Raw genomic sequence first — 26,824 nt, 5'->3', positions numbered from 1 at the left:
GCCAGATTAATTATGATTGATTAAATGGAGTGTTACAGTAGAGTCGATTTCATTATACTGAACCCGCTGCGGTAGCTTAGTGGCTGTCGTGTTGCGTTGCATGGTGGTCACATTTCAATGGGAGCAAAATGGAAAAGCATTTGTGTACTACAATTTTGGTGCACGTTGAACAACCCCAGGCGGTCAGAATTAACCTGGAGTCTCCCACTATGACGTGCCTCATAATGGGGTAATGGTTTTGGCACGTAATGCCTCAGAATTAGTGTTTTCTTTTTTTATATAGCGAAGCTGAATTTGAGATCAAAATATGTACATTATTACAACATTCATTATAAGCCTATATTTGTTATGTTCAGATATTGGTGAGAAACATTTCAGATTTTACTTGGTGTATAAACGGGAATATAGGTTGGTCTCCAGTGGAATTGGCCAGACGACTACTCACAATGTCCTAAAGACTGCAATGCAAGACGAGAGGCCACTTTAGCTGCTGTTTTAGGGGGAAAGTCTCAACCTAGATTCTGGTTTATACATTAAAAAATGTCAGTTTCGCCCTAAGGGCGAAGCAATGAATGCGATAGCAACACAGCAATGTCATACGAAGTAAGATGAGCGGCTTTGGTAGCAATATGAATTGTAGTAAACATGAGCTGATTAAGCAAGCAGGTGTGCTGATAATATAGGTTGGTCTCCAGTGGAATTGGCCAGACTACTCACAATGTCCTAAAGACTGCTATGCAAGACGAGAGGCCACTTTAGCTGCTGTTTTAGGGGGAAAGTCTCAACCTATATTCTGGTTTATACATTAAAAAATGTCACAGTTTCGCCCTAAGGGCGAAGCAATGAATGCGATAGCAACACAGCAATGTCATACGAAGTAAGATGAGCGGCTTTGGTAGCAATATGAATTGTAGTAAACATGAGCTGATTAAGTAAGCAGGTGTGCTGCGGCGTAAGTAGACCGACATGAAGAGACTCAATGACCACGAGAAGGCGCGTGTGAAGCGGTGGTGTTGATGAGAAGCGCTTCCCGAGGGCAGCGCATGCGAAGGGACACACCTGTAGCGCTGCACTGCCGATCCGGGCAGCATTGCATGTGTAGCGTGCGTTGGAAAATGTGGCCCGACTTTTACTAACTGAATGAACAAGCGTTGTGTGAGCGCGCACAAACAAACATGAATAGATCACACTGAATGACTGCAGACGACTGTCAAAACGCTGGCAGCAAGCGCATACGCCGCAGCGGGCGAAGGTGTGTGTGGTCTATCGCTTCAACGGAAACTGAGCGGCGAATGCACAGCGCATAGAAAGGTCAGAGCCGTGTGGAGATAAGAGACGGTGCGGGCGAGCGACGAGCGCGGTTGTTGGCAGAGTAGAAATGCACTATTAATCTAGCTTTATCCTTGCTCGTTTTATTGAAGCAGACTACTACAAACAAACTACACAGATAGAAATTTATTGCAGTTGGCTACTGCATGCGGCCGGGACTGCCATTGCTTCTTATCATTGGGCGATAACTTCGGTGGCACATCGCTTCCGCTTTCACTAGTCGCTTTCGTCGCTTGACATCGAGATGTCGAAAGTAACTGGGCCGTCTGCCTGTCCGGTATTCATCGCGGTACTTTTCGCTAGCCATTCCTGCAGTTTCTCTTCAGTCTCTGGTCTGCCTGCACTGTCCTCATCACTGGACGCTTCCGCATCAGAGTCCTTCGCCGCTTTGCTGCTGGCTGCGCCGTCTGGCCGCTTCAGGACAAGTTCCCCCACGAGGAATGCGTTCTGCTCGTGGGAACCAAAGGCCATTCCAGTTTCCTCGAGAACCGCAGAGCCTGTGGCATCCTTGACATGGTATTTCCTGTAAAACAAGATGCCATGTGCTTTAGCACCTCGCACCTCAAAACACCACAAGTAGGTGGGGGTTACAGTACAGGCAGCGGGGGGCGAATGCTTCATCTGCTTCTCGCTTCAATGCATCGCAGAAAATCCGAGATTACGCAACCTCCAGTACCAAACGTGCGGGAAGACAGCGCACACGATGCCGTCTCGGCACACCCACTCTGCACACGTGTCAGATTACCTTTAAATTGGCTCACGGGCTGCATATGCGCAGTCACCGCTGCTGCGCTAAAAAAAGTCACCCGCCAACCTGACCCCCCCACCCCTTGCCCCCCTCTGCCTGCAGTCGCGCGCGCCTTGCGTTACCACGAGCTAGCTCTCCCCCCCTTTCCCTTTACTCGTGTGGGAAGACAGCACTCGTCATCAAGCCACCATCCTTCCTGGCTCACCCTCGCACACACGCTTTCACTCACACCCAAACCATACAGTGCGCAGTAGGATCTTATTGCACTTGGACTTTATACGAAACATGACGTTACCTCGCTTGCGCAATTGCTAATTTTTTTTTTTTTTGTACCCGTGCGCAATCGTGCGACACGTGATTGGAAAGGTGTGTTCGCATGCAGCCGCTTGTAATTCAACCAGTTGGCCATCTGCATCTCTGGAAGTTTTCATTTGTTGCCTCGGTATTCCTTCGCTGCGGCAGTGGAATTTCTTTATATTGGAGTCGTGTATAAACGCCATTCTATATACGTGGTGTTCTAGGGACAAGAATTTATAAAAAGTTTGTCGTAATTGTTGTTTGTTTGTTATGTTTGTTATGTAAAGAATCTTGTTATATTTTAAGTTCGTTATATCGAGGTTTAACTGAACATCAATTTTGTCTGCTTTAAGTGTGCTATAAAGCTATTAGAGGCAGCTTAACAGAATTGTGATACCATTTTCATTGCTGAGTTAGAGTTGTAAGCTTGATATCATTTGGTATTCTGAAATTTTGCTATTTTTAACTAGAGCACTGCACGGGCCTGATTTTTCGGCCCGAGCCTGGCTCGGGCTTGCTTTACGAGGTCCGAGCCCGGGCCCGTGTTACTGGGCCCGGCCCGGGCTCGGGCGTTCATTACTAAGCTTAGCTGGGGCCCGCGTGTGCATGACCAGGCCCAGCCTGTAAGAAAAAAATTCTTTTTTTTTACTTGAAGATTGTACCGTATCTGTCAGCCTCACCTTCTCGAGGTGTAATTAGCTGCAGTATATTAGCAATAAAAAACCGAAATCTTTGTTTCTACCACGGGAACATCAGTAATCCGGCCCATTGCCTGTGCTGCTATTTTTCCGCTGGTGCGCATGCACTTACCTTGATTTGTACGATATGGTTCTATGATGTCATTTAGCATGCAAATATACAGTGTGTTTCATTTTAGCTAACCCAAATTTTTAAAAATTGCCTGTGGCAGATAGCACAATTATAATGCTTGATCTAAACTACTCGATGAGGCGGCCAATACTTCCATGAGAAATCAAAACGCCTAATTGAAGAATTACCATAATTACGCTAAGTAACTTCTTAATTATTTTACAGGCACATCTTTCTATCTACGAATTATAGCAGCCGAGTTCGCAAGGCGTATCCACTTGGAACGAATTCTCAGGACTAAACCAGTTTCGAGGTAATATTCAAGGTGTCCGACGAAATCAATCAAATCTAATCAATTTATTGTCCAGTTTACATGCTGGACGGTCATTTTGGACTAAAAGCTACATACGTAGCTTGACGTGACCCAAAAGCCCAGGCAAGGCTATAGTACAGCAAACAGTGTGCGCACAAGTACAATAATTCAGATATATTTCCAGCTCTCGCTGGAATTCCTCATGGACGAAATAGCTATGAACGGAATATTTCCGTCACGGCGAGTTAACAGAATTGGAAAAAGTTTTAACAGAATGCATTTTAAACAACACTACAATAGCAATACTAGCTATACAAAACAACGCAACACCAGCTATACAACATAGCATGAGACTGAATTTTACAAGATTAACATTTGCTAAGAAAACGAAAGAGGTTGTACATTATATACTCCATACACAAAGGCCGAATAATAATCACACCAGATACATTACAAGCGAACAAAGTATGATCTGAGTTCTTTTTCATACTGAAATTATTGACATTTTTGTATTTGTTCAAAGTGAATGGTAGGTTATTTATTAACGACTGATGCTTATAGAGTATTCTGAAGTGTGGAATTGACCATATCTCAGGATTTCTTGCGTTCGCATTAATGCGACGACGCTCTAAGGAGGCTAATTGTTTTATGCTAATTCTGACATGGATGGCCTAATGGATGGTCAAAATGCCTAATTGAATAATTAACATAATTATGCTAATTAACTGTTTAATTATCTTACGGCACATCTTTCAATCTACGAATTATAGCCGCTGAGTTCGCAAGGCATATCCACTTGAAACGAATTCTCAGGACTGAACCAGTTTCGAGATTTTAATTTTCAATCTGTCCGACGAAATGCATGGGCGTTCCAGTTAACTTTTTGAGAAAAACGCTGTTTTATGCATTGAAGCACAAAAGTAACTGGCCTTAACGCTAAAATAATGCCATAGTATCGACACTGGTAATAGTGCTATCGCAAAAGCAGTAGCATGGGGAAATGGTTTGCGGAGCGGTTCTTTGTATAATTTACTTTTCCTTGCGCGGAAACAATTTGTTTTTGTGGAAAAGAAAAAAAATTTACGTAGCTTGCACTGGCGGCGCAACGCTAATGAGACAGTGGAGCTGATGGGCACCTAGCTAGTCTGGCTTTTGGGCTAGGCTAAGCACTACCAAGTCAACCCCAGCATTCCCGGAATTTATTTATTATTGATTAATTATCGATTAGCTGTTGATCGGCTATCAGTTGTCTATCGCAAGATATTGGCCACATATTTGGGCTAGGCTAAGCACTACCAGTCATTCCCAGCATTTTCTGGAATTTATTGATTATTGATCTATTATCAACTAGCTACTGATCGGCTAGCAATTGCTATCGATGGCTGACTAAATAGTCCCCACCATTTCTAGCTAGACTTATCCAGGCTCAGCTTCGCCAGTTCACAGCCGTATGTGCCACTGCACATGGACCCTTTCCGCACTGCTGCCAGGATCCGCCCACATTTTTGATTCAGCAGACACATTATGCCCGCCTCAAACAGCTCCGCTGTTAAAAATGAGAACTTCATCTGTTTTACTATTTTCTTTGGTAAGATATACTGTCAAGAGAGCGGTGTGGATCAGAGAACAAACGGGGATAACCGATATTCTAGTTCACATTAAGCGGAAAAAATGGAGCTGGGCAGGCCATGTAATGCGTAGGATGGATGGACCATTACGGTTACAGAATGGATACCAGGATAAGGGAAGCGCAGTCGAGGACGGCAGAAAACTAGGTGGGGTGATGATGAAGTGGGTGATGATGATGAAGATGATGATTTGCAGGCACAAATTGGAATCGGCTAGCGCAAAACAGGGTTAATTGGAGATCGCAGGGAGAGGCCTTCGTTTTGCAGTGTACATAAATATAGGCTGATGATGAGGATGACAGTCATCTTGCACGTGTCGCTTCAGCTTGGCACAGAATGCATTGAACCATGCAATGCATAACAGTCGCGTGTGCTCGAAGGCCTACTTAGGCCCGTGGCTTCAAGCCCGAGTCCGGCCTGGGCCCACGGCCTCAAGCCCGCGCCCCGCCCAGCCCAGGCCCGCGGCATTAAGCCCGGGCCCGTGCAGTGCTCTATTTTCAACTATATTTGTTAAAAAATAAACCAAAATAAAAGATTCCCTTCTGACAGTCACTGTATTTTAACTTCTTTTAAGTACAACATACCATCAATTTTGGTGCAGTGGTTTCCGAGAAAAATGATTTCTCCTTTCCAATGTATCTAAATAGGAAGAGCCTCCAAGCTAAAGCTTTCTTTTATGAGGGAAGAATGGAGCTGGGCACGGGGCCATGTAATGGCGCAGGGCAGGTAACCAGTAGTCTATGGCACTAGTTACACCAGAACTGGCGTGGCAATATTAAGGAGGATTTTAACACCAAGATGTTAAAGGAGGAGCAGGCGACTGATAGGAGAAGAACCACAATACGAGCCGTTCCAACTTGCACTGAGGATACAAAAGAACATGTGCCACAGTGCAATTAGGCAGGCGCTTGCCCTAGAATGCACATTTTCTTTGTCCTTTGAATCCTTAACGAGCTCAATATCGAAATGACTGCACAGTGCAAGAGACAAGGACAGAAGAAAGGACACAACACAGGCGCTGTCCTCTGTGTCCTCGGTCTTTTGTGCTGTGCAGTCATGTCGATATTGAATCACCAACTTGCCCAAGCTTCCACTTTATCACATAAGCTGTGCCATGTCAGCCTGTATTGGAGATGAATTGAATAATTCTGACCAAGATGCTAACATATATACATATGTATTATTTTTTTTTCTGAATTGAATATAGTTCTGACCAAGATGCTAACATATATACATATGTATTTTTTTCCACGAACCTTGTCAACCAAAGGGTTGCAGAGCTACCCGGGTCGCCTTGGGGGTTGTTGGAAATGTCGCGTTTCACAATGTAGTTGCCTCCCTGAGGCACGGTGATGATTGATCCTATGGACAACTCTTCTCGCTTGCCTGTCGCATCCCTGACTTTCAAAATCAGGTTGATGTCGTGCCCTGCTAGACAGCTCGGCGTCTTGTACGTGTAGCTGACGCACAGAGAGCCCAGTGGCAGGTCACAGCCAAACAGCCTGCGGAAATTTGTGAGGACTTGTACAGCGCAGTCGAACTCACACAGCTGTAGCTGCACTTATGATAGCTGAACTTGATAGCTTAACCTTTTGTTACAGGTTAAGCTATTAAGCTGTAACAGGTGAACTTACTGCGATAGCTGTTGTGTTAGCTAAACATGTGGTGTCTGAACTTGTAGGTACCGGTGCCTGGCATCATCAAATGACCAATGGGGTCAACGCCTGCCTCACAATATGATGAGCTGCAATGTTTATCAAACGTGATCACGACTTGACACTCTGCATTATTTTGATGACAGTAGAAATGGCTCTCAGATCAATTTTTTCTATTGAAGCTTTTTCTTCTTGCTTTTTTTGCTTATCTGCGTGCGTGTGCAATTAATCGGTGCTTTTGCACCAGTGGGTTCCTACGTAGCCCCTTTTGTGGTGTTCGAGTGTCTATTGCATTCTACTGCCGAGTAAGAGGTCGTGGATTCGATTCCCAACTGCGGCAGCCACATTCTAATGATGGCAGAGTGCAGAAATTATCATGTACCGTATTTTCCGGTCTATAAGACGCAACCCCTCAAAACGGCACTTTTTCCGGAAAAAATGTATATAAGTTGCACCGGTGTATAAGACGCACCTGTTCATTCGGTAAGCGATTTCAAAAATACAGTGACATTTCACTCCGTGAACGCGGGTCACGCGCAAGCGTATTGGTGCCATATATTTCCACCCCAGGCGCATTTCTGCCGTCGTGGTTGCCGCGATGTACCGTATCAAGTCCAAGGGCGATAACATCGTCCCCGCGCGCCTTATGCTGTATGTGCGAGTGAAAACGTGGGACGGTGAGCTGAATCACGCGCAAGGGAGGAAAGCGGGAAGGCGGCACGGGGGGTGGGGCGCTTTTATACTCTGGTAGCAACTGGCGCGCGCTGTATCTTGTCAGAGATCTGCAGATGCGACGACTTCGGCATCGGTCGACTCGCGGTCGGCCTGCCGCCGCTTGCGTTGCTGCTCCATCCTTCTCGAATGGCACTCGGGAACTCGATCACGAGAAGAACCCAGCTCCTCGATATCGCGCACAGAACCTGTAGCAGTTAAGTCAACCAGCGCGCTTCGCGTGGCTATAACATCGAATCCGATTTTGACGGCGGTTTTCCCGAAAAACAGAAAACGTATATACGACAAAAAATTCAGAAAAAATGCGTCTTATACACCGGAAAATACGGTACTTCATTTTGTAAGTACCGTATTTAAAAAATACCCTGGTGGTCGAAACGAACGTGACACCCCAACTATGGCATCTCCTATAGCCAAGGTGTTGCTCAATCAAGTGCAATCAATCGATCAGTTACTGCGGCATTGATCTTAATTCTGTTTCAGCATCCAGCATGCAGAATTGAGCTGCTTCATTATATTACTAGAACAGGAAGTACGCATTAATCATTTCAGCTGGAATCGCATTATTTAACTTCCTGCAGAAGTGTAACAATTCAATTTTGCAGAAGAATATTTTACAGAATTACGACACACGCACCAGTGAAATGCTACCACGTGTAATACATCAAGGGGCTTCCGCACATGCATTCACCCTCTCGCATTCTTCATAAACTGCCTAAAAAAAATTATTTTATTTTGTTAAATTTTTTTCCCCCAGGTATGTAACTTTGTTGAACCTGAAGAAGCTGCCCCAAATAATGTTAGAAACAAACACTTAGGGGTCTTGTGAAAACATCTGGTGTTGACATTATTCCAATTAGAATTGTGCCGTCTTATTTTTTTTTTTATATGTATAACTGGGTGACCTCACATCAAAAAAAGAATTAACTTTTTCAAACTGTGTACTAATACCTCGAGACTGAAAAGGTTAATAAAAAGCACACTGAATATTTCACAGAACTTGATTTTAACAGTGCAAGATTAATAACAGCATAGATCTTCCAGTTCTTAATTTTGCCCAAGCTATTGTGCATTACAAAGGCTGCAACATCAGTCATCTTTATTCAATTCAAGTACATTTTCGCATTACCAATCTAGTGGACTAGGATGGAAGGGCTGAAAACAGAGACAGCATTGATGTCTGGTGATGTAGCGAAAAAGTAAAATCGACTATAAAACGGCACTTTCCTTGACCACAGTTACAGAATAAGATCTCTGCACTAAACAGTATCTTCAATCGACACACCTTTTTTTTTTCTGTCAGCTTAGCCATTTTGAGCACTTTTTAGCAGGCAGTTGAACAAGGACAAGTTTCATCTTGTCGGTCACCCGGTTATCACGGTCATCAGTCGGTTAACACTCCATAGAAAATACTCAAAGCATGCCCGGAGTTTGGTGAAAAGCTTCAGAATTGCTGTGCTTTAGCTACCAGTTTAATGATGAGTTTACCTCGGGGCTGTTTACACAACTGTCCCAGTAGTACTTCACTAAAACAGTAATGCTATACTTCAATAACCACTAGAGGGAACTTAAGCCAGTGTCTATGGCATCTGCAAGCTTGGCAGTTAAGTCAGTTTAAGAATGATGGTTAGTACATTGATTTGCCTAAACTTATTCCTTTTGGCTTAGAACAGCTTTGCGACTTTGCAAATTGATCACGTTTAACAAAATAGTGCGTTATAGGTGCAACAATTTAGAATGATAATGCTTTTTTCATAGTCTTATTGGCCTTTCTGCCTTTACAAAAAATAGGATTACTTCGACATTCCGGCCAATGAGGTCATATAAAGCATAGTAAATGACGCCAAAACAATGTCCGAAGCTGCTAGTACAAAGACTAGGCTAATCAATGTACTAACGAGGGTCCCGTTGCAATCTTGAGACCCTCGCCTGTATATTTTATATGCTGTAATTAACTTGTAATTATATAAATAATAAACATTGATTGATTGATTAACCATGATTTGCATTGTAGCTGAACAGTCGCAGCACCTGGCTTTCCTGTAATAATTTCAGTACTGAACGATGCCATAAACCACCCTGATCTTTGTATTGAGGCACCACAGATTCACCTGAAGTAAGGGATGACAGTGGAACCTGGCGCCTGTTTTGGATCGTAAGCCAAACGGAGGCAGCCACCGCCCTTGTACGCCTCTGCCGTGTGCACCATGGCTGACCCTCCGCCCCCGCAGAGCATCATTCCCTGGTCTCGGGGCTGGAGCTCTTGCCTGGACAGGTTGAACCATGGTGCCGACATGACAGCCTGAAACGCGAGCAATGAACTTTTGCAAATTAGCATACCGTGTAATGAATTCAACTTTTTTTCAGATAAACCGAATATATACGAACTGCTGATGTGACAATCTGAACACATTTGCCGAACACTTCAAAAGCTTGTATACTGTTATGACTGTGCACTTTGAAGATGATTCCAATAAATTCTGGAAGGCATTCACCACTAAAATGTTCACATTGAAATTTACCCGAAAAGCTCTAAATCTTGGGTCCCTTACGTCGAAGTCATGAGACTTCTTTTTCTTAGTATTGTTTATATATTTTAAAATTTAGTCGCAACCAACACATCAGCAGTAGAATTTGAACAGCTACCATGCACTACCACTGAATTCTATGGCAGATGCGATAAGTTTTTTTTAATTCTAATCCCCAACAGCGACCAAGAGCCGTCCCCTTTCTTCAAATAAAGGCTTTATTCATTCATTCGCTAATTTTGGTTTCATTGAGTCCAGTCACCTGACTTTTTTTTATTTGCTTATTATTGTTACTGTATTGCTACTCGAAAATAGGTCAACTGCGAATATAGGTTGACCCCTTTATATTGAACTGACTGAAAAATAAAAAAATTATAATTCAAATATAGGTAGACCACTATCCTTTTTGAAACACTAAATACTTTTGACATGACACCATAAGCTCAGTTACTAAATCTCGCTAGTCGATACCACAAGCTGCATCCTCCTCAATCAACTTCCTGAGGAGTCAACCTCGCAGGATGCTTTGCCGGCGTCCTCAGCATGCCAAACGACGTCGTCCTCGGTGCCATCGAGTGCGTTGGATATGCAGCATTTCTTAAAGCCAGTCTCGATAATTTACAGACTGACCTTACGGCGGGCGCGACGGAGGAACTCTGTTAGCTTGACACTTTAGCTAACTTTGTTCACAAATAATAGGCCGGTAGCTCACTTTGGGTAGCGTTATCGAAAAAAAAGGTCTACCTATATTTGAATAAATATGGCACTTTCAAATTTAGTCACGCCGAACATATCAGCCATAGGATGCAGAGGTTAAGTGTAGTGGTTGCGCAGTCCACCTCTGCATTTCCTGTTTTAGTGGCGAAGTAGAGAAAACTCATTTCAAAATCACGGCCTGTGGCTCCGAATGTAGACCCATTCCCATAGGTTGTAAATATTTATCTCGCTTCACTCGAAAAAAAAAAAAAAAGTTTCACTCGATGCCTGCACTTCAGTGTTCATAAAGTGAGCTAAAGACGAGGACGAAAGGAACACAAATGATTGTCCTTTGTGCTTCTTTTGTCTTCGTCTCTAGCACATATTATGAACACTTCCAAGATGAACCAACTCGTCCAAATCGAGGTATTGTTGCTGCACTTCAGTTATCAATTGGCAGACCTGGCCTTGCTTGTACTGGCTGGTGCCAAATCCCTGGCAGAACGTGGTGGACAGGGGTAGTGTCTTGGCGCGCCACTCTGAGCTGCAGTCATCCGGTAGGGCCCACAACCTGCATCAAGATAACGTAATGCACAGTGAGAACAGAAATAATAAGTAAAAGGCAGATGAAGGAACGTTTCATAATTAACTCTTCAGGGTGCGAATTTCCTTTTTGAAGTAAACATTTTGCTACCGCGGTAGCAATTATACAGACAGTCCAGCAGTTTACTTTGCATCCAATGTAGGTAGTATGTTTGTTTATATGTTTAGACGTGAGTTTATAACATATACCGGGTGCGTGAGGTATTTAACACAATGTTGGCTTCAGGCAGAGAAGAATATCTCCAGCAAACATACATATTTTCACCAAACTTTGGGAAATACTTCTCTTACGGTTTATTTTCACAATTACTCAATGAATCCGCCATCTGCAGCAATAACCGATACAGTTCTGCTTCGGAAACAGCTGCATGCACGGATCAGGTGGTCCTTAGAGATGTTAGCCTTTAAGTCAGCAATGGCGGCCTTCAGAGAGTCTTTTGTAATATGTGGTTGTTTGTTAGCATCTCTTTCAACGACACCCCAGACATAGTAGTCGAGCGCATTTAAATCTGGAGAACTAGGAGGCCACGAGTTGGTAGTGACGTGATCGTAGAAGTTGTCAGTCAGCCACTCCTAGGTGACGGAGACAGTGTGGGCGGGAGCCGAATTTTGCTGAAGAACATAAGTCTTCCTTTCGAAACAGTCTCTATCCAGGGCTTTAGAACGGTGGCAAGCACCTCCACGTGCGTGGCAGCACTAACGCGCAGTCTTTCTGCAAAAAAGTGTGGCGGCATGACGTCACCCTCGTTGCAGACGACGGCTAACACCATCACAGACGACGGAAATTTTGTGCGCATCACTGTAGGCACCTCATCAGTGCTTGCGCAAAGCCACCTGTCGTTACGGCAGTTAACTTTTTGGTCTACTTGAGAGAAATTTTGAGAATGCAGACCCAGGTTACAAAATATAGTCTAAAAAAAAAACTTAAAAACTGAGATTCAACAAAGAGAGGCGCTCTAGCCTCTTATCTGAAACAATGAAGATCACAGCTTCCAGAACTTACAGACACTGGTTCTCCGTGAACTTCTTCTTTTCCTGTTTCTCAACGACCCAGCCGGCACCAAGTATGGCAGCGGACAACCCATAGCCACGGACAATTGCAACAGCCTGAAATGAAATTAATAATTTTGGGCATTGGGCTTGTGAAGTTGGCGCATTAACGTGGAAGCATCGGCTAGTTGTTTATTCATACTCAGGCAGGAATGGCACCAAGGACACAGATAAAGCGAAAGCACATAAATAAAACATTGGGCTGACTGACAACCGATTTATTTTTGTGACAGACAAGCATTTAAATATGCTGGAACACTTAGTCAAAGACATGAAAACATAAAATGAGGGTCTGGTGGCAGCCACCAGCGATGGTGCATGCGTGCGCAAACTTATTACGAGGTGCATTGGCTGCGTACATGCACTCTTGCATGTGACTGTTTTCTGCCCAACTTTTTGTCTTGTCATGTTCTCATGCCTTTGACGAAGCATTCCAGCGTACTTGAATGTTTCTCTGTCGCAAAAATAGAACAGTTGTCATTCAGTGCAATGTCGTTTCCTATGTGTCACTTCACTTTGTCCGTGTCCTTAGGGCTGTTCTCGCCTGAAGTCAGCTTATATTAAAGAATGCCTCACTTCACATTCACTAGCCACCAAGCATGGTACTCTGCACTGAGTCAAGAGGCCCTGCAACATTTCTTTCGACATTGTGAGTAAGCCTGTCCAGTTGCTAGACTGACAACTAAGCTGCCAGGAGCTTCACAAGTTCATAGCCCCCTTAAGATATACGTTGTAATGGTGGATACATGCAATACATACGAACAAACACTAAAATGTATTGTGTTGCAGTCTGAGGACAATTGAACATGCAATCACGGAAGACAATCGTACAGCGTAGTCAAATCAAATTGTGAGGTTTGATGTCCCAGAGTAACGCATGGGCTATGCGGGAGTTCATAGTGGAGAACTCCGGATTCATTTTGACCATCTGGGGTTCTTTAATGCATATCTAAATCTAAGCACACGTGCATTTTTGCAAACTGACCCCACCGGAATGTGGCTGCTGTGGCCAGAAATGGAACCCGCGACTCCGCACTCAACAGCAGATATGTACTGAGGAGCACTAATACATACACACAAGTAAACAGTAAATGAAATGGTAAATTGCCATGGGTTTCCTTCACAGCTTCGTGCTACAGTCAGGTGGACGACAACCTTACTCCACGTTACGGGAATTCGCAGAAGTGATCTGCCAAATGAACAGTAAATAGTTCCGAAGCCTAGTACGACGACACAAGATGTACATGAGTATATAATAGTTTCTTATGGTTATATAATGTGAGTTCTTGGCAAGTACATTGAGCAAATCGAAACTGTCATGTTCATAACTAGGTAATGTGCAGTCAACCAAGAAGTTTATGGACCATGGGATCTCAGAAAACATCCAATTTCCGAGCAGCCTCACCAACGCAGCCTAGTATTCACATTTACAGCTTCTACCAGTATATGTGAAAAACATTGTGATGTTCGATTTTACTGACTACTATTGCAGGCTGCTCAGAAATTGGACGTTTTCTGAGATCCCGTGATCCGCAAACTTTTTGGGTTGATGGCACACTTACAAAAAAACATGAATGTGTGCCCATCAGAGGAAAAGCACTGTTGCTGGGGCACGTGGGAAATCTTGGGTATCTTGCAACATTATCGGCACAAAATGATGGGTCAAGCTCGCATGTCTATACCCGCAGTCAACTTTCTGTGGCAGCTGAGAACGCTACCGAGGCAAAGCACACGCAGTAAGGGCTCTCGTGGAAAGAGTCCCGCATTCTCATCCGCGTTAGTTAAACTTGAGAAAACATAAATCTGTCATTTACGACAGCAAAATAAGGCCTGCCTTTCTTTTGAGTGTTCGGGTAAATTTCGAAACGGCAGCACGTTGAGGATGTGCTGATTCAGTATCTGTTCCGAGAAACCAAAAAGCGTTGTCAAACACTGCCGGACTACTTGGTGTAGTAACACGCGTGCAGAAGCTCTGGCCCCTTGGCTTTCCGATTGTTGCCACAGAAGGTAGTCCGTGAGTACAGCAAGAAGCTTGGGACAGAAACGGATATAACGAGATGAAAGACAAGGAGGTTAACCAGAGTGACCATGCATCAACGCTTACCTTGTGCATGTCATAGCCGCCATTGTAGCACGTGTCCCGCGCGAAGACGTCGACGCCAACGTAGACGTCTCCCTTGCGTTTGCCTGCCCTGTTGGCAGAGTTTTGAAGCAGGCTCTCGTTCCATTGGTAGTTCAGGAGGATTCCATCACACATGTTGAAGAAGCCCCAGTTTCTGTCGTTTAATTCACTCTGCGGCTCAACTGTTCCGTTGGGCAGGATGCTGTCCTGCCAGATGACAGTGGAGCCGGGCACGGAACGGTGCGTCTCTTGGGCGATGGCAGTAAGGAGCTCGTTGACAAAGCGGCCGGCGCTGCCATCCTGGAGATAAAATGCAATGGACTAATCGCTCAAGTTTTATTCATTCCTTGTATACTATCAGCATACATTGAAATTCAAACGATTCCTGAATTATTCTAATGCGTTTTTTTTTTTTCATTTCCAGGCTCACCTGCACTTGTAACGGCAGCATAATTCAGACTCCAAAACCTAAACTTGGGACTGCTCTGTCCTTAGAAACCGGCTACCGAGCAATTTCGCTATGCAGTTCCATGTAATTACACGTAGCAGGCATTCATTCCTGAGAAACATTTCAAAGTATGAGCAAAAATTACTGCCTGCTACACATATAGTTGTGTCATCAATAAATTATTTTGTTTTACTTGCTTCTTTTCTACACTAGAAATAACTCTGCATATGACGCACACATTACAAAAGTTCGTTTGTGTTCGTTTGGGTATATCTAAGTACCCAATATATCGAACTACCTTTTTTTTTTTTGCGCATTAGCCTGTTGGTTATAACGAAGTTCAACAGTACTACACCCGGAAATTGGCGCACTAACCATTCTCGTCGCGATGCGGACAAGCCATCCATCAAACCTGGACCGAGCAGCAATGAGTGCCAGCTGAGAGGCGACTGCAGCAATTTGGTTGCCACCCTTGATCTTGTTGACGGCCTTGATTCCTTCATCCGGTTCCAAGGTAAAGGTACCTGAGAAGCCAAAAAGCCCATTTTTTGATAGGCACAAAAATGGCTAGCTTACTATAGTGCAGTTACATCAGAATTCTGGACCGGCATAACATAAAAACGTTGAATCCGTGACAAAAAAGTTTGCGATTAGTAATTTTTGCATAAGTACTATACCTAGGGTTATTTTGAAGTTTTGAGTTTCCTTCCATCTATTAGTTTCTGCTTTTTCTGAAAATCTGACTGCAGTAGAATTGTGTGTTTATGGTTCATGAAGCTTGTAATCATACTCCCGTAATTTGATATCTGTGTTTAATGACACGGAGTTATGTCAGTGTTCACATTTTTGTATCAAATATTTTTTTAAATTATAGTATTAATAATAAGGTCTTCGTAGATGGTATATGTATTCCATTTTTGTAATCTTTCTGTATATTCCTTTATTTTTTTTTTTTTTTTGCTGTGTACCGGATTGGAAAGCTATAGCATGCAGTTTTTGAGCATAATAATAAACAACTCAGTTCAATGTGTGCAGATGACTATTTCTGTCAGCACAAGCCAATTACGCTATATGAATTTTTAGTATGAGTGGAGTTTCAGTTTTGTTAGAACACAATTCTACAGTGTATTAATAACAAGTTGTCACTGGAAAGCAGCACTGTGGAGATGCAGGCACAGAAACCAAGAAGCACGAAAATATAATGAGCTAAACTCTAAAGCTTAGTTGTAATTTGGAGAAGGCAAAGGCTAGGGGGCTTGGAAGATGAAGACGAATCAAAGAAACTAAAAAAAAAATGCAAGCAAGGGAGACTAAAGCCTCTGTTTGGTGCAAGACTGTCTACATACAATAGACCTTGTCCTCATTGTCTCAACGTTAAAGCTAGCCGAAAAGCCTTTTTGGTGTGAACTTATCGAGCACTTTTGTCAAAAGGATGTTCCTCTTTTGTTGTTTAGGCACTGTTCCTATGAGAGAAATTTGGCCAGATCCCATCACTGTAGTGGGAGATGTGGATGGAGAGAGTAGGTGCTAAAAGAACTGTGGTGAAATGGGCTAGTCGGAACAGAACTATTATGAATAAAAAACAATTACCCTAGGCAGATCAAACGCACATATTGTAATCAATGTGAAGCGAACCTTCAGCGAAGCTGTCAATTAAATTCTTTACAACTAACGACAATGCGTGCAAGTTTGTTTACTTTTGTCTTGTGGAAAGTATGATCTTACGTAATGTTTATGTTCATCCACCAGAAAGGTCACACCGTTATTCTCACGCAATTTTTTATGTGGAATTGTGTTGCCTCTTGTGTCGCATTGCCACACATATCCATTCTGGAGGACTGGGCAAGAATAGGCACTCATCCAGTGGCACTTAGTGAAGCGAAGAATTTGAATATAATGTGCTATTCGATTAACAGGTCGGCGTGCGTTATAGAGATCTGTGAGCCGACATTATGTTCAAGTTTTATGCAGGATTTAATTTTTTTCGTTGCGCAGAACAGAAGTGTGCTTTTTACTTGCACCACTTTGTCAATCGGCAAACAAGGTTGCGCAAGCCTTTTATTGGTAGTACTTGAATTCGGTGCACATGTAACCTTATATATATATATCTCTACAAATATATCTGCCGAGATACTGACTGACCCAGCAGCAGAGAGTAGCAGCAACAGCAGCGGCCACACCAACCCCACGAGTGTAAGCAAAGGAAACTTTGCTTTAAAAGTGTGCGAGAACACAAAGACCATATCATGTCCACCTCTCTGTGTCGTGTTTTCGCAAGCTTTGTTGTCATACACAATAGAAACGGTGCCAGTGGTGACGCCATGTGATGCTTTCCTGCCTTACGCAAGTTCTTGTGTTGCATGATTGTCCACATTGGAAACAAAGAGCCAAGCTTACTTTCAACATGTGAACAACACTTTCAACGCTGTCGTGCTTACCGATAAGCAGACGACAGCTGCTCGTAGTAGCAAGAGCTTCGTGCTGTTTGGCTAAACTCTACTATAAGCTTCACAAGATGTTGCCAACACTGCCGCCGTTCCGGTCTGTGTCTCCACTGTCGTGGTAATGTAGAAACAGTAATATTACGCATGAAGCTATAACTAATTTTCTCTGCAGTTTTTCACTCTAAGAACTCTTAACGCGCGAGTCCTGGGCAACATTATGAACCAGTTCAACACGGTGAAAAGTGTAGACATAGGGACATAAAAATTGTGTTGGGCAATGAAAATTAATGAAAAATAAAAATAATTAGACATAGGGACAAGAAGTACACAAACAGGATAGATGTGCTGAACTGCATGTATCTCTTGTTCCATCACCTGCACTGTTTTACTATGTTAAAGGAAAACCAATTACCCCAGCTGAGAAAACTTGCACATTACCAATTAGTGGGTAACTCGGGGGTAAGGCTAGAGAAGAAGACCCAAGTTCGCTTGGAACACAGCCACATCAGGCTCCATGCCGGTATTGCGCGACAATGGAGCATGTTGCAAAATTTGACTGGTCTGTCCTACGACAGTCTACCTGTACAGTCAGGATTGATCAATTTCAGACGTCCACCTATTCGCACATATGAAAGAAAAAAACTACATGGGCAACACAGTTTCAGGACTTGGATGCTGTCATCACAGCTGTAAGGAAGTGGCTTGCCTCTGCTCGGATTTCTATAAGCAGAGCATGCTAGCTCTTGAATTATGAATGGCAATCATGAACGTGGAAAAATGCCTATTTCTCTCTCTCTCTCTCTCTCTCAGCTCTTGAATTATGAACCTGTGCTCTCGGCACCTCTTGCTTACATGAAAATAGGAGGTAGCATGCTACTTTCAGGATGGCTTTCATTTGTTTAAGAGCTACTATAACATTTACAATACGAGATAGACTTGTATATGTGGCAACACACCACAACAATGCCCGGAGTCGCCCACAGGTTATTCGTGAAGCAGTGAACGTGGTGTGTACAAGCTAGCCTCACCCAATACTTTGACTCCGTGCTTGTGGGCGGCTGTAATCCAGCATGGAGGAGGTATTGTGACCATGTGGTGCGAATAGTACACAAAGGTGTCGATGATTTGCCAGTGGTAGAAACGGTAGCTGTCCATCTTGTTGCTGCCATAGACATACCTGGAAACAGGCAGAACATGGGAGCCAGCAATTGCTATTGTAAAGGAAGAGCAGTGGAACAGTAACAGCACAATAAGATTGTTTCCATAGAGCAAATGAAAGGAATCTTGTGGCTCTATACTGTGTCTTTAGTCCTACAGGCGGCGCACAAGGACTTTCCTCGACATTCTTAACGGGGTTTTCAATGAAGCACTTAGAACGGCAAAAAATCGACAGGCTTCATGCAGGAATATTTTTCTATCTCTGAGCTGTGATTTATTGGAACAGTAGTTGCTCATATTGCACCTTTGCACAATCTGTGCATCAACTGCATGCAACAATTAATGACAACACGATACTATGGTGGCGAGGTGATGAATGCAGCCTGAAACCACAAGAGTGGTTTTCTTGGGCACCAGCTGTGTGGCACATAGCAGAGAAAGCACTGGTTGGCTAGTAGAGACAGTTTGGCACAAAAATTTATGGGACATGGGATTTGAAAAAAAAAAAAATTACATCACGGCTTATGTAACAATGACTGTCTACGTTAATGCAATTAGCATTGAAGCAACGTAACGACGCCAGTGTTGTACACGTTCCTCTAAAACAGGAATTAAAGCTCGTTCCTCGTTCCTTCCCAATCTTGAAACGAGTTCCCGTTACAAGTTCCTTTAATGCGAAAGGAACACCTTCGTTACCCTTCAAACATTGGAATGTATCGTTACAGTAACATTACATTTGATTTTTAAAATTAAAATATAGTGTCAAGTAATCCTGAGGTGAAATAAAGTGAGCAACTTAAAACTCACATCGAACTAAGTATATTATACGAATTTGATTGAACATCGCCGGCAGCAGATTATCTAGATATAAAAATTCAGAGCCCTTTCCCTGTCGAGAAAATGGGTGTAAGTCAAGCTTGTGGCAAGACGACGCTGTCACAGGCGTTCCGCTTCGTTTGCCCTAAACTCGAGATCGGCAGCTCTTCGATGACGTTTGGCCTCAAGATCGCGCTCCCACAACTCGGGGTCCGCGGCTCATCGCTGACGTTTCGCCTGGGCTTCAGAAGCCCTCACGCTAGAATCAGACGACAAGCTTCGCTTACCACCATTTTCTCGATAGGGAAGGGCTGGTGATTTTGTCTCTTTGGGTCCCACGTGTGACAAGGGTAGTTCAAGGGCGCATTACAGGTCCCCGAGCCCACAGGGGTATGTGCCATTGAGCTTGTACACGCTCTGCACTATCACCAGGATCGGCCCACTTTTTAGCGTGACACCACCACCGCCGACACTGGTGAGCCTATAAAGCTTCGCTTAAAACAATCCAAAGACACGCTCCTAGATTACATTTTTCAGGGAGCACCGGACATACTCCAGACATGTCTAACTGCAACTTTGGTGCTCGTCTATTACAAGTGCCACACATATGGCACTTTCCACTTTGGTCTGCAAATGCGCAGTCAGGACACTGCGCTTCAGATGTGCAAATAGAAAGTTACTCACATGCACCAACGTAATTAAATTTCTTGCACAAGAAACCGCATCGAAAGGAACAATGCACAGGCATTTAATGAATGCTGATTCAATATTGCAGTAAAAATTCACCATAGTCGGCAAGCGGTAGTTCGTTGCGCCTCACGCGGTCGCCCATCCGCCTTGCATGATGTGCTATGTACGTGCGTGTGTCTGTTCAATGCCGTGGAACATTTACAGAAGGAACGCCGTTCCCTTGTAAACCTACAGAGTTACCGTTACAGTTCCACCGATCCTTAACGGAACGGTGGCGTTCCTCCTTTCCTCTCAAAAGGAACTAGTTCCAGGAACGCCATTCCGTACAACACTGAACGACGCGCCATGTTGCCGAAGACACCTTTATTTACAACCTGTAATGGTCATTCTGAGATTTTCATTGCTCCGAGTTTGTTGCCAGTTGCACATAAGAGGGGTTCGTTCTTCTAGCTTGGCACCTGATAAGGTAGGTTGCGTGTTGTAACTGCAAGGGAGAGCCTATAATCGGTTTTATGTATAGTCGTGACTGAAGTCTTTGCAGGGGGCAGTGTGCAGCTGTTGTATTTTGTATTGGGTGACCTTGCGCACCTTCGGACACTATAAAGGAAACTTCATTAAAGGTGTCCTCTGGCACTGTAGAACAGGGGTTGAGCATATCTGACTTTCAGTGAACTACGGCATGATTGCATAGGCTTCTCTTTATGCATAAGAACTAATTTTCGTAGTTAAAAGAATGTGCATTCTCACTTTTATCAGTAAATTGTTGCCATGCGACACAACTCATGTTCTAAGCATCTCAAAATGTTGGCTTGCACGGGTGAAGCTGGTAAGGGTGTTATGAGATTTCTAGGCGACTGTCCATGTTCTAATGGAGAGAGCGTCGGTCTGCTGTGCTGGATGTTGGGCTCAAAACCACATGTTGCACATGTTTTTCAATAGAGTCATGCTATAGAAGTTAGCAGCACAGCAAAATTGAGTTAGTAGGCTAAGAATGCTCATCGTATTAAAGCTGACTTCTTGTTAAGCCCGGGCAGATACCCTCGAGTTCAGAGTTTGTCTGAAGCGGTTTTAGTGACCAACTTAGTAATCCACTAAACTAGAAAACCATCGCTTAACAGAGCTGAGATTCACATTTCTCGTTGAATGTGTATCCCACAAGCTTTTGAGGCCAACTGTACCACTTATAAATTTCATGTTTTGATAATTATGAAACAGCAAAAAGGATATATTCTTCAGCCTAATATCTCTGCGTCCTATCCCAAAAATTCAAGCGTGTTCCTCCAATATTGCAGTATTATTGCTTAGTTTAACGTTTTATATAGTCTTAGATAAAATTGTCATATGATAACAAAAATTTGGGACATCTGCGTAACAAAAAAGACACTTTAACAAAAGGCAAATGAGTATATATAAGCTTTCAGAGTATCTAAACTACTTTAAAACCAAGCTTCAATAACAAATTAGTCACTTCACCATAATTTGAAGTATATGCTCATAAATGCTAATATTGTAAAACATTATCATGCGGGAAAAAGTATGCAAATATCAACGAAATTCTTTCATATGCCTTCTAGAACCTTCATGAGAAAAAATTTTTTATAACATGTGAAACTATCACTGCGATAAGTTTTATAATCACAGCTTGTTTAAACCGTGGCACGAATGGGTGTCAATGCTTTTGATGTCATGGTTTTAGTGGGCTATTCTTTCTCAGCTCAGAAATCGCTGTTCTTTGCTGGAGTAACTTTATTTTCGTTCAGACGTTCAGTTGCAGTCATTCATCAAACACCTGTAACTTTGCAATTACAACATCACTTCAAAACATTCCTCCTGCTTTGTTTATTGTGGACTGGCACACAGCTGCCACTAACGAATTTTCGACAGTAGTTAGGAGCCCTTTAAAAAAAGAAAGAACAAGCAGAAAATTTCATGTTGGTACTTTTTCCGCAACCCTACTCTAAAACTATGAAAGGCGTGTTTTAGAATAGAGGATTTAGTAGCACAATTCATAGTGTACTGAGATTAACGCACATGCGCAGCTTCGCTGAGGCACGCGCACCACTTAATTAAATAGACGAGTAACGTCATCTGTGCATAGTGTCACTGGAACCTGGAGTGACCTTATCAAGGAATGTCCTTACAAGTTTAACATCGCTGTAGCAGCTTGACTGTGCGTTTATTTTTAAAATTTTTTGAATGAATAATTGATGCACAAATGCGCTCAATGAGACTGAATTAATGGGATTGCCTTCAAGTCTGCCCGAATTGTGTCGTGCACCTGAACACGGGGCTTCGATGCACGGGCTGGGCCAACGCAGTGCCGTCACTTGGTCTCCAATAGGACACGTCCACCCGCCCCATTTTTCTCCTTTAATTGCAATGGCAATTAGAGCAAATCCGGGCAAATTTCCGCCGCCGTCGTCGTCGCCGTGACGCGCCCTATGAAGCCCAAGTGCGATAAGATCCTATCACGCCCTGGGGCGCCGTATATGCTGTAGGTGCGAGGGAAAGCGCGAGAGGGTGGGCCGAGAGGGATATGGTGGCTTGATGCGCTCAGAAGTTGTGCGAGATAGGAGGACGTGCGTGGAGTGTGGGGAGGTGAGCGCGCGCTATGTGAAGGGCTGCAGAAGGGGGGGGGGGGGGGTTGCGGCAGTTACAATTAAAGGTTACGCTACGCGAGGCAATATGGCTCGTGGCTTGGTGTGCGCTGTGTTCTCGCGCTCGCCTAGTCTTAGAGTTCGCGTAATCTCACGTTTCGGAGACACGTTGAAGCTAGAGGCGCCACGAGACGTTCGCTCGCCGCTAGCTGCCACCGCTCATCACTGCCAGTACTCCGACAGCGAGTGTCCGCGGTCATCGAGTGAGATCTGTGATCGCCTGCGCATGCGCCCATGGCACCATGCGTGTTAATTTAGTTAGAAGCGCATGTTTACTGCATTCTATACGGCCGATAAAACTACCAATTGTTATGTCGTCGACGGCGGCCCGGGCGGCGGCGGAAGCGCAGCCGTAGAACAAAGGGATAGCGCCGGAGGCCGGCGGCCAACGACATGGAAGGAAGGAAGGACAAGTAAACAGTCGATCGAAGAACCAGTCGTGCAATCCCCGTTTAATCATCGTGACACCTGTATAAATGGGCAAGCCGCCAGGTGACGCCAGCAGCGCTTGGTCACTGCCTCTCTGGGTCGCGTCCTAGTCGGAGCAACGCGTTGGTCGGAGGATATCACATCCTGCCTAACGAGTTCCAGCCGGGGATGCCGCGCGTGCCGTCGACCGCCATCTTGTTCTACTCGGCAGCGGTATCCGATCGAATTCACCTGCACGGTTGTAATTTGCCCCCAAGTTGTGACCACTCTGCTCCTCATTCCTCGCTGATGATTCATTAAATGTTTCGAAGTGTCGTTCCAGCATCTTAATTTAGCGTCTCCTCGTACACGTCCGTGGACTCGTTGATCGATGAATGTTTGGAATTCCCGGCCTGTCTGGGCCTCTTGGAGCTCGAAATATGTATGCAGGCCCTCAACCCCTAGGCCGGTCAAAAGAATTCTCTTTTTGAAATCAGGAGCGGTGTCTCCGGCCATTTCCACATCGACATGGAAAACGCGACGCCACTGCGCCCACGCTATGGGAGGGGGGGCAGACCCGGCGTCTGCAAGAAAGGCGGCGGCGGAATTCCACAAAGCATGGCCGGCGTCTGAGTAGAAGAACGTAGAACCAATGCCTCCTAAAAAAAACAATGCCTGGGACGTCGCTTGCTTTGCCATTGGAGGTACGCTGCCGTGCGTTGCGAGCGAGCGCCGCGTGTTGGCGCTAGCGACTGTACTGCCGGAGTGACGCTGTCGGCAACGCTGTGTCGGCGCAGCTGACTACGGTACAGAAAGTACGCTACAGGGGCTAGAATCACTGTAACTACGCGTTGTGCAGGCGGTTGCTTGCGCGCTCGTGGCGTGCATTTGAGGTGCGGCGTAGAGCGCGCGCCTGCTGCGTGACAAAATTTTTCTTCGAAGGAAGACCAGCTCTGGGCTGTCCGGCAGAAGATGCCGGCCGAGTCCAAGTCCTAGCTTTTTTATAAGCTTTTTTCGACCGTCTTTCGACAATGCCGTGTAATGAGTTTTGAAGTTTTGAGCATTACAGTCACTTGGCGGATTTTCGAAGAAGAGTTAAAATTTTGTCAAGATTGGTAAAATCGTGGTAAAAAAAATGCGTGGCGAAGAGAGCTACGCTCAAAATTTAACTCGTGTACAGCGCCACGTCGCTAGCGCGTTGGAGATGCGTTTGAAGAACGCTGGCATTCTTTCTGCCGACGGTCAACCGTGCATGCTGTGTTCGCCGCTGCCGAATATTTTCGCCAGAAGCTCGCTTATGGGCACAAGTTCTTCCAAATAAAGGCTACTGTTATCCCAAGTCACCTCCTCTCTTTGCCAACTGACAAAGACTGTCACTTCAACGCGACAATATGTAGCATGAATGTCGTCTGGTGAAGCAAAGGTCACGGTAGGCAAGGGCGGGCGTGCGTCGTCTGCTCGAGTTACCATGGCACGGCGACGCGCAGCCGCCGCCGCCGCCGCCGCCGCCGCCGCAGGTGTGTTGCAAGCAGTTGCAAGCGTTCGCCGCGAGAGGCTCTAGGGGTTGTACTATGTTGAGAGGAGGAAAACGGAAAGGGTAGGGCGCCGCGTCTCCGGCTCACGTCCCAGGCATAGTCTTTTTAGGAGGCATTGGTAGAACGCAAGTAAGACTGCAGTGTCCTAGGCCTCATTAGTCCGAGCGGTCTATGTCCACTTGGCAGCGTCTAAGTTCACGTCAGCATCAAGAAATACGCTATAGCGTTCAGCGTCCGTGGTCTGAAGCAATAGCAGGAAGGACACACCCGGGTATCAATAGCAGCGTCTCATCATGAGGCATACCTGGGGTCCGTGGACGTAGTGGACGCGTCGCAGCAGCAGCGTTCGAAGTAGGGCTAGCGCCCGGGTAGCTTCTGAGCCGTTCCAAGTCTGAAGACGCGGTCGCAAGGAGTAGGGACGCGTTGCCGTAGTAGCCTCTGAAGTCCGTGGTGTTAGTCGTCACAGTAGTATATAGCAGGGGGTTCTTGATAGACAGCACGCATGGGCAGCAACTTGGACGCGTCGCAGCAGCAGTAGTAGAACAGGGACGCGTCTCAGTAGCAGCGAAGTCCCTGGCGTCCGTTGCAAAAGCATAATCCGAAGCAGTAGTATCATAGAGAACAAAAAAAAAAAGTATTTCTCTATGGTAGTATCATAGCAGTGGTTAAGGTTCGGAAGTATTGCCTGCAGCAGTAGAAGTCCTTTTCACCTCGTCGCCAACTGTTATGTCGTTGAAGGCGGCTCCGTCGATGAAATAACAATTGGCGCATAACAATTTGATATCGCAATCATTGCTTCGCCTTTCGGTCGAAACTGCGACTTTTTTTTTTCTTTTTATAGAAGAGGCGCGCGAATATTATTGCTATATATACCCCTCCGCTGGCAAGCTATTAAAACCGTCCGTCCTTCTTTTTGTTACAACTAAATATATCGCTGACCGCTCTGATTATAATCTGCGCGTAATTTCGAAGTTGCGTAGGTTATACTCACTTGTCTTCCAGGTAGATGTCCGTGTCGTGGCAGTAGAGGATTTTCGGGCGTCCCGGCTCGCCCCGCTCTATGTCTCTCAGCGGCTCCACTACGCATAGCGGCGGTCGTTTGTAGCGGATGAGTTCGTCCAGCGACTTCAGCGGGGCGACCACCGACATACTTTACTTTTGCGCCAGTGGTACCATCGGGGCCGGGCGTCGAACGCTTCTTCTGATGATGCCTCGAGCGCCACGCGATAGTAGATGAAATACTGCCACGCGCTACGATCGTGCGCTTGCTTGATGATGATGATGATGAATCTCTATCATGGCTCGTACCCACTGAGGGGGATAGGCGAAGAATCGGGCGGCAGTAGGTAACTAAAGAAAATTATTTTAAAGCGAAAGCTTTACTAAGGACGCCGAGCCGAGTCGCCGTCCCCAGCAATTTGACCTTCATTTGACCGCAGCTGCGCCGTAGCCTTGGCAACGCATCACGTGACTCGCCGGCTTGGCGCATGCGCTTTCCGCAGCTGGGTCGTCGCCTGACGACGTGACTCGCCACGCGCCCGAGTAAAGCCCCCCCCCCCCCCCCCCCCCCACACACACACACACACATTCAGCGCTTTTATCGGCGTCGCCGGCGACGGCGGCGAGATCTGGTGTGTCTTGAGCACGGCGTTTCGCCCTGGCGTCTCCCTCAGCGTCGACGCCGGGTGACGAAACGCCAGAAAACGCAGGGAAAATGAAGAATGCGGGGTGGCCTTAAGAGACGCTGACTAGGCGAGTGTGACGCTTGAGCTTGGTCATGGATGAGAGCGAGGCCGGGCCGTCCTCTGTGAGAGTTGCGCGGGAACGGGATGCTTTGAGCCGTCGTCGGCAAGCGGCGTCTGACCACCTCGCGGATATCGCCCGGCGAAATGCTTCACCGGAGATGGTCCGGAGTGCCAAGCACGCGAAGCTAGCGTCGGAGACTGAGGAAGAGCGAGCCGTTCAGCTCGCAAAACGCCGGAAGCGGAACCACAACGTTGGTTAGCTAATGAAAGGTTAACCAAGTGAAACCGAAACTTAAACAGGCTAAACCAAGCTTTCGCTTTGCATATCCATGGTTAGCTGAGCTAAGCCGTAGCCATTTTTTTTTCTTTTGAAAATGAGAAACGCAAAGTAAAAGAAAGAAAAAAACGCTTG

At 45.2% G+C, this 26,824-nt stretch overlaps 1 protein-coding gene across 1 annotated transcript; it reads right to left on the bottom strand.

Moving 5' to 3' along the window:
• Positions 1-1,404: 1,404 nt before the first annotated feature.
• LOC119453186 (cytosolic endo-beta-N-acetylglucosaminidase) lies at positions 1,405-26,045 on the bottom strand. The gene is made up of 9 exons (XM_037715204.2): positions 25,659-26,045; positions 18,432-18,580; positions 15,335-15,483; positions 14,494-14,811; positions 12,343-12,446; positions 11,199-11,307; positions 9,624-9,814; positions 6,382-6,627; positions 1,405-1,852 (listed from the first exon to the last, which is right to left on the bottom strand). Exons 1-9 carry the CDS (start codon positions 25,814-25,816, stop codon positions 1,546-1,548), a joined length of 1,731 nt encoding a protein of 576 aa, XP_037571132.1. The 5' UTR covers positions 25,817-26,045; the 3' UTR covers positions 1,405-1,545.
• Between the last annotated feature and the right edge of the window lie 779 nt (positions 26,046-26,824).

The sequence above is a fragment of the Dermacentor silvarum genome, chromosome 5 (genome assembly GCF_013339745.2).
Source record: "Dermacentor silvarum isolate Dsil-2018 chromosome 5, BIME_Dsil_1.4, whole genome shotgun sequence".
NCBI lineage: Eukaryota > Metazoa > Arthropoda > Arachnida > Ixodida > Ixodidae > Dermacentor > Dermacentor silvarum.
Note: the sequence above shows the minus strand (reverse complement) of the source record. Positions and strands in the feature narration are given on the sequence as shown.

Coding starts and splice junctions, on each gene's coding strand:
- LOC119453186 (XM_037715204.2), bottom strand. CDS start 25,816: ATGTCGGTGGTCGCCCCGCTGAAGTCGCTGGACGAACTCATCCGCTAC. Junction 12,447..14,493: donor GCGGCTATGACATGCACAAG/GTAAGCGTTGAT, acceptor ATTTCATTTCAG/GCTGTTGCAATTGTCCGTGG. Junction 9,815..11,198: donor GCCAGTACAAGCAAGGCCAG/GTCTGCCAATTG, acceptor CTCGCGTTTCAG/GCTGTCATGTCGGCACCATG.